This window comes from Lathyrus oleraceus, chromosome 1, assembly GCF_024323335.1.
Source record: "Lathyrus oleraceus cultivar Zhongwan6 chromosome 1, CAAS_Psat_ZW6_1.0, whole genome shotgun sequence".
NCBI classification, from domain to species: domain Eukaryota; kingdom Viridiplantae; phylum Streptophyta; class Magnoliopsida; order Fabales; family Fabaceae; genus Lathyrus; species Lathyrus oleraceus.
This window is the reverse complement of record NC_066579.1, coordinates 408,329,387-408,337,404: the sequence shown is the minus strand read 5'-3', so window position 1 is coordinate 408,337,404 and position 8,018 is coordinate 408,329,387. Positions and strand designations below refer to the sequence as shown.

At 33.0% G+C, this 8,018-nt stretch overlaps 1 protein-coding gene across 2 annotated transcripts; it reads left to right on the top strand.

The window, feature by feature from the left end:
* The first annotated feature begins 953 nt into the window (after positions 1-953).
* On the top strand, positions 954-6,110 carry LOC127076236 (BTB/POZ domain-containing protein At5g47800). 2 transcript variants are annotated; one of them, XM_051017835.1, is made up of 8 exons: positions 954-1,322; positions 2,760-2,923; positions 3,431-3,464; positions 3,551-3,637; positions 3,770-3,839; positions 3,948-4,346; positions 4,437-5,180; positions 5,313-6,110. In XM_051017835.1, exons 4-8 carry the CDS (start codon positions 3,579-3,581, stop codon positions 5,811-5,813), a joined length of 1,773 nt encoding a protein of 590 aa, XP_050873792.1. In that variant the 5' UTR covers positions 954-1,322; positions 2,760-2,923; positions 3,431-3,464; positions 3,551-3,578; the 3' UTR covers positions 5,814-6,110. The 2 variants fall into 2 exon arrangements, with proteins under 2 accessions (XP_050873792.1, XP_050873800.1); XM_051017843.1 differs by lacking the exon at positions 3,431-3,464 and having other exon boundaries at positions 955-1,322; positions 4,024-4,346.
* The last annotated feature ends 1,908 nt before the right edge of the window (positions 6,111-8,018 follow it).

Below are 8,018 nucleotides of genomic sequence, written 5' to 3'. Positions count from 1 at the left end.
AATTTTTTGAAAATTAAAAAATATTAATGGTAAATATTATATTTATTATTCTCTAAAAAACTTTTAAATAAATTATTTACTTTTTCCTCTATTGCCTTGTTCCAAAACTATTCATTTTTTCTTTATCCTACAAACTTGCCAACAAAGCAGACATCAGCTATCATTAGAGTTTTTAGTGATTTTGCTTATACAGCTTAGAACCCCAAACCCAATTATTCTTTTTCTGCTTTTGTTGCTGCTTAGCTTCTTAAACAGGAGGCTTGATACTAACATAGAATAAAAATGTGAGTTGAACAATGAACGCATGGGTGAACTAACAAAAAGAAGCCTTTACGCATGAACCAACAACATTAAGCAAAATTCATAAGACAAGACATATGAGTAGAAACTTGGCTGGCTATATTTGGTCTTGTAAACAACCAACAAAGACAAGTCATGCCAATCTCATCGGTTTCATGTAACAAACGCCACATGGATTGACACTTGGTCGCAAAGGGCCCTAAGATTAGCTTCGTTGTTTGATAAATATCAATGTCTGATACCAACACTGACACATGTATTATTACGTTGGTGGATAGATATTAGTGTCTGATATTAACACCGACACATGTATGTAATAATTTTTTATAATGTGTAATGTCTATGATATTTTTCAATAGTCTCAAATAAAAGATAAATAATACTCATTCTATGCGTCAATGAAGACAATCACCATCTTATAATTCGTTTTTATAAGATTGTGTTAAATCCTTCGTTAAAATTAGTAGGGCTAATAGAAAAAGAATATCCCAAGGTTAGTGGGAAGAAGCATGATGATGAGTACACATTTGATATTTTCACCTATTTAGAGAGACTTGGACCCACACACAAGAATCTTCACAATTAGTATAGCAACACTCTCCAATGCATTACCCTACTTGCATTGCATGCTTTTTAAGTAATGTAATCATACATCACCAATTTTCAAATGATGTTCATCCCAAGACTTGTTTTTCAATTTTCCTTCTATTCTATTCAAACAAGTTTATCATCATAACATGCTTTTGACACATTACTATGTTGACTAATTCAAACAAACCACACACTCTTCTTTCACTCTTGTACCCTATAACACTATCAATGCTCCCTCATCTCTATTTCCCTGTCTCTGTGGATTACTTGCATGAAACTAGTAAAGCATATTCCATTTTCCTTTTTCACATGTCATGCCATATATGCTTTGTTTATCTCTCTCATCACTTCAAATTCTAACGCTTCTGCTTCCTTCTTCCATAGCCACTGATTGCTTCAATTTAGACAGCTTTTTCATATATTGTTCACGGGTATGTTTTCTCCTTTATTAACTTTTTCAAATTTCTTTACATGTTTCCAATACATGGAGTTTCTTGATTAAAGTGTTGTTTCTTATTTAACACTTCACAACCAGTTAAAAGCCTGTTTCATTTTGTTAATTATATCTATGAAGAGCACTTTTGTCAGATAAATATAAATTTATGAAAAAGCAGCTTACACTAAAGTATATAGGTTCTATGTACCTATGAAATTCCAATAGGAAGAGGACGAAAAGAAATGATAGAACTTTCTTATGGAGGGAGAAAGGAGTGTAATAAGTGGTAGAAACTTTATGAATTGGAGAAGAGAAGAGTCACATAATTGGCTAAATTTCTTGCTCACTAACATCAAAGAATCAAATTAGGAATTGTGGCTTGTTGGTAGCCAACTAGTGCATGTTTGGAATCACTGTCGCGGAATTAGCATATGTTTTTTAGTGATATATTTGTGAGGATCAATAAGGAGGCGATGAGATTGTATTGCCCGAGGGCGACAGGATCATATCGTCCACGAGAGGATGACATCGCCCACGACACGTCCCACTCGTCCGGGATAGGAAGATTTGGAAAGTGACGTGTCTCAATTAGAAATAACGTAGAAAATGGGTCAAGAGAATAACCCACATCTCCCTATAAAATAAGATTCAACAGTCCACTATACTAAGGTTAGTAGTTGTTATTTTCAAGAAACCTAAATTCAGACCTAAAAACTTCTATAAATATCTCAATCTTAAAATTCAGAAGGACATTCTGATATTCACTAAAGAATACCTCTATAATAGAGCTTCTCACCCTCGTGAGTTTGCTCTAACCCCTTAGAAAACACCTTCAAAACAGGGCTCATCATCCTCACGAGTTTTGTCTAACATCCAAAAACACTAACGCCTTTAACAATCCCTATCAACATTGTTATGCATCTGTATTTTTTAACAAGTACATATTAGAATCACGGAGATTCTGTCAAATTCACTGTCAAGGAGAAGTTGTTTGGAATTACCATGAATGATTTTGACTATGCACTTTGTGAACTTTCATATGATCATTAAATTAGGATCTATGAAAAACTGAAAATTACCTCAAAGAAAAAGGTAACTTCTAAAGCCTGCAAAAGCTGAAGCAATCTTTTTTGGAAGAAAAACATGAGGACAATGCTTCTGTGTTGTGGAAAGCAATGGATGCTATTCTAAAAATAAATAAATAAACATAGTACTTTTTTTAACTTTACCATCATTTGTCTGTGAAAGCACAGACCAAAGTGTGTGTCAGATTTAAACAAATGAAAGGTCTAGCACTAACATCATAGATAGATATATCCTTAACCTCAACAACCATTATAGGCTCATCTTTATAGATCCTATAGATTAGTATTTTATTGATTTCAAATTTTAAAAACTAGTCTAAAAAGTTGCTTTTATGAAACTATTGCAGAGCTCTTTCATCAATTATATGAATAAAACATGGGAGAAAGAAAAAGATATATCTTCCATGTTTCTTGGTTCTTATATACTTGTTGAGGGGTCATATAGCTGAGAAGACACCACATCAGATGATCACTGCTGAGTAATTGTTAGAAAAGAAAATCTGATTCTAAAGTAAGCAGATAAATAAACATACAAGAATCACACTTTAATAACGAAGTTCGGTTAATTGTATCTAAGTTTTCGATATTTTCTATTATGCGTTTAAAGAGGATAAAGTTCTGTTTAAATATTATGCATCAATCACTACGTGTTTATCCATATATCAGAAAATACAAGTGTCATACTTGACTCAATTGAATAAAAAATCCATGTAACTTAATTTATATCTAAGAGTTGCTTTTATGAAATTAATGCTAAGCTCTTTCACTAAAACAATAAATGATATTTTTTATTATCTTATGAAGGTTTTGGTCACACACTAGTTATTGTTGCATCACTTTTTTCCTGATTTTCATGCCCTTTTCTTAACATAATCATACATCCCTTTATATATAGTAGCACCTATTTGCTTTGGAAATTTAAACTTATTATCCAAATACTAATAGTTGATTTCTCAACTTCAACAACATTATAAATAGTCTTAACTATCTATGCTCTACTTATGTACCATTACTCCAGGTAAATCATGTAGTTCACTTCATGTTCTACTTAGGTAACATTCTCTTATGCAGCTTCTTTTCTCAATTGCTTTTAAATGCATGAAGAGAAAACAGTTACAATTCTTTAGAATTTATGCAGGTTTTGAAGTAGATCACGTCAAATAGCAATGAAGTTCATGAAACTTGGAACTCGGTCCGACTCTTTCTACACAGAACAAGCTACCAGGTACTCATGTCCAGCTTTGGCCTAAAATTAGACCAAGATCTTTATAAATTCTCCAACATGATTTCGTTGTCAAGATACAAGTATAGGAAATTTGATCCGAGTTTAATCATTTTATTATAATCATGAACGCAGAAGTCTAGTTTCAGATATACCTCAAGACCTTGTGATAAAAATCAACGATACAACTTACCTGCTACACAAGGTACTGCTATCTGTTTGTCTTCTATTTCTGTATAATCTTTATTATATTTATAATAGCATAGGCACAAAAAAATTGGTTAGTCTATAATTCTACTTTTGTTGGCTTCAGTCTCCGCTTTTTTCGAAATGTGGCCTTCTACTAAGACTTGGTTCTGATACTAATGATTCTGAGAGTGTTCCTCTAGAGCTTCATGATATGCCTGGTGGAGCAGAAGCTTTTGAACTCTGTGCTAAATTCTGCTATGGAGTTTCAATCAACATCAGTGCTCATAATTTTGTACCATCGCTTTGTGCTGCTAAGCTCCTCCAAATGAATGAGTCCATTGAGAGGGGAAACTTTGTAGGTAAACTTGAGTCTTTCTTCAGTTCGTGCATTCTTGAAGGTTGGAAAGACTCCGTTTCGACGCTGCTGGCTACCGAGAAGTTACCAGAGTGGTCTGAGAATCTTGGCATAATAAGAAAATGCATTGATTCGATTATTGAAAAAGTTCTTACACCTCTACCACAGGTAAAACAAATCAATACCATAAAACTTCCTTCGCATAATATTTGATATCGTAAGCATCTCGATTACTAAAAATGCATTGACTTTGTGCAGGTGAAATGGTCCTACACCTACACTAGGCCTGGTTACAACAGAAAAGAGCATCATTCTGTTCCAAAGGATTGGTGGACTGAAGATATATCCATTCTAAACATAGATCTTTTCAGATGCATAATAATGACTATTAGATCAACACATGTGCTTCCACCGCAGCTTATCGGCGAAGCCTTGCATGTTTATGCATGTAAGTGGTTACCTTGCATCAAAAAGGCTAAAAGTTCAGGAAGTTCAGCATCACAAACAGAAGAATCCAAGGAGAAAAACAGAATCATTCTTGAAACAATTGTGAGCATGATTCCTTCAGATAGAGGATCAGTTTCTGTTGGTTTCTTGTTAAGACTTTTGAGCATTTCAACTCATTTAGGTGTCTCTACAATGACAAAAACAGAACTAATAAAAAGAGGTAGCATACAGTTTCATGAGGCTACAGTCAGTGATTTGCTTTACCCTTCAACATCATCTTTGGACCAGAATTTTTATGATATAGAGTTAGTTCAAGTAGTGTTGGAAAGTTTTCTGAAGTTTTGGAAAAGAATCTCCCCCGGTGCGGTGGATAATAGGCACTACTTGTTAAGATCAATCAGAAAAGTTGGTAAAGTTGTTGACTCCTATCTTCAAGTTGTGGCAAGGGATGAAAATATGGCAGTGTCAAAATTTGTAGCTCTTGCTGAAACTGTGCCAGCTGTTGGAAGATTAGAGCATGATGATTTGTACCAAGCAATCAACATTTATCTTAAGGTGAATTTTCAGTATCATACATGCATTGTCTTATAACCATAGTTTGTATTAAACCGCGCGCATTCATCATATAAGCAATGTTGTTGTCAATTTTCGCACGATTATATTTTAATCGTATCAATGTACAAACAGGTGCATCCGGACTTGAGCAAGGTGGAAAAAAAGCGGTTATGTGGGATTCTAGAGTGCCAAAGATTGTCCTCAGAAGCGCGTTCACACGCTGTCAAAAACGAGTTTCTGCCATCAAGAACTGTGGTGCAGCTCCTATATTATGAACAAGAGAAAGACTCTAAGGTAGCAACAACTAGTACAAAGCTGCAAAAACCACATGAGCTGCTTCTTCTAGAAGAAAAAAAGAAACCAGCCACAAGAGATAGCCATGGAAAGCAATCTCAATACCTTGACAAAGAAGCAATCACAAGAAGAACATCAATTGCTGAGAGTAGAGAAAAGGGTCAGCAGAAAACTAAAAGGTTAGATGATAAGTTGGCATTAGACTTGGAAAAAAAGATGGTTATAAGAGGAGACAAAGAAGAAAGTATGTCAGGAATCAAAATAAACTTAGATCATAAGAAAATCATAGGAAGAACAAGAAGCAATAAATCAGAATATGGCAGTGAAAAGAGAAGATAGATTTAATAATAGTACTATAATAATCTTTGAACATTTCAAAGAAAATTATTGTCATCCCTCTCTATCTATGCATTTTTGTCTCCTCTATTCTTATCTTATTATCTCTTCTTACCTTTCTCATAAATGTAACAATGGTGTGATCAAGTGTAATTTATACTTCATTTAAAGGTTGTAACTGTATTTGTTAGTATAAAAATATAGTAAAGTGGTATGAGGTCTCTTGTCTTACCCCTCTAGAACAATTGAAGAATCATATTGTCTTGCCATCAATTAAAACTAATAATCTTGTTGAATGGAGTATTGTTGTAATCTAGTTGCAAAGTATAATATTAAAGCCAAAACTCTTAAGCGCCATGAATAAATAACTCCACTCTAGAGTAACAAACATATTTTTTATATCAATTTGCATAGCCATGTTCCTTCCAAAGGAATTCTCGTCCGATAAATTTATTACTTCAAATGTGATTCCTATGCACTCAGATATACTCATGTCTCGTATGAATCTTTTCTGATGCTATGAGACTATTTTGGGAGCCAATCTAACAAGTTTATTAGCTATGATCTTGGAGATAATTTTAAACTTAAATTTTACTAATGTTATAGGTCTAAAGCTTAATACAATGAAAAGTATTCAACTTTATTAGCATATTCAACATAGCAAGTGAAGTTGTTTGATACAATCATTAATCTTTGATCAACATCAAGATTAATGCAAACTCGAATACAAATTCAATGTACATCCTGTGAATGTGTTAGTATTCAATGGTGAAAAATATGATCAATAGTGTGCACAAATGAAAATGTTATTCAGATTTCAACATATTCTTGGAATTATAAATGATGGACTTGCAACTTTGGATGAGAATGGGAGAGAGGCACAAAAGGCATAACATGGTGAGAAAAGAAAAAAAAAGATGAAAATTGGTTGTCCTTAATTCATCAATATGTAAATTCAAATATCTTTGAAAAGATAATTGAAGTAGAAACATCAAAGAGTGTGTGGGGCACACACACAAGAAAGTTTATGGTAGTGATGATAAGTTCAATTAGGTTAAGCATCAAGCATTAAGAGGCCAATATAAAATGTTCATAATAAATGAACAAGAATTAGTTATTGAATTCTTCACAAGATTGGCGGTGGTGACTAATCAATTGAAAACATGTGGTGAAACTGTGAGCGGGGTTATGAAGGTTGAGAAGGTTTTGAGAACCTTGACTCCAAACTTTGATTACATTATGTTTCGGTGTAGATTATAAAATGAGATAGGTGTAACTTGCAAATGTTTGAATGAAATTGTATCTTGAGGTTATGCATGGTCACTCATATATAGAGATGACAATTAGAATTGTCACCAATAGATATTGCGCGATATACATGATGTCATCGAATATACATCAACACTTGAGATGAATGCGATGCTTTTTGAACAAGCGACTCCAAACATAAGAGAGGATAAATTATGATATTTGGATTTTAATTTTTTTTTCACAAAAATGATTGATTTAAAATGATTTATATTAGAAGCATAGATTAACGAGAATAAGCTGCGGAAAGGATAAAAATAATAGGGAAAAAGATAAAATACAATAATTTAAAGAGATAGAGTAAGATAGATCACACAAGAGATTATCCTGGTTCGACCTTAAACCAAGCCACATACTCTATTCTCTAAGAGTTTTCTCTTGAGATTTCCACTAAAACCAACTTGAGCTTTGACCCAGGATTAACCCAATGACCTTAAATAACTTGAACTTTTGTAAAAGAACATTCCAACAACCTTATACAAACAACTTCAGCTTAGACAGAGGTTCATCTCAACAACTCTAACCCAAGATTTTTATAGATTTAGCTTTGAACTTCAAATATATTACAATATCATAAGAGAACTACGCTCATGAATAAATAAATTTAACACAATTGAAATACACTCATGAATAAATAAATTTAACACAATTGAAAGATACCATACCTTTCATATGAGACTTTTTACTCTCTTAACACTAAGGCAATGACAAGGGAATAAAACTTATAAGAGAGAAAGAAGAATTGATAGTTCATTAAATTGGTATTTGAAAAGTGAGAAAAAAAATATTTTTTATTGAAAAAAAGTTAGATAAAAAAAGGAAACAATTCATGGCTTTGGTAGTTCCAAATCAATTAAAATACCTACCTAATCAATTAGATTAACCCAAAAAAGAAAAACC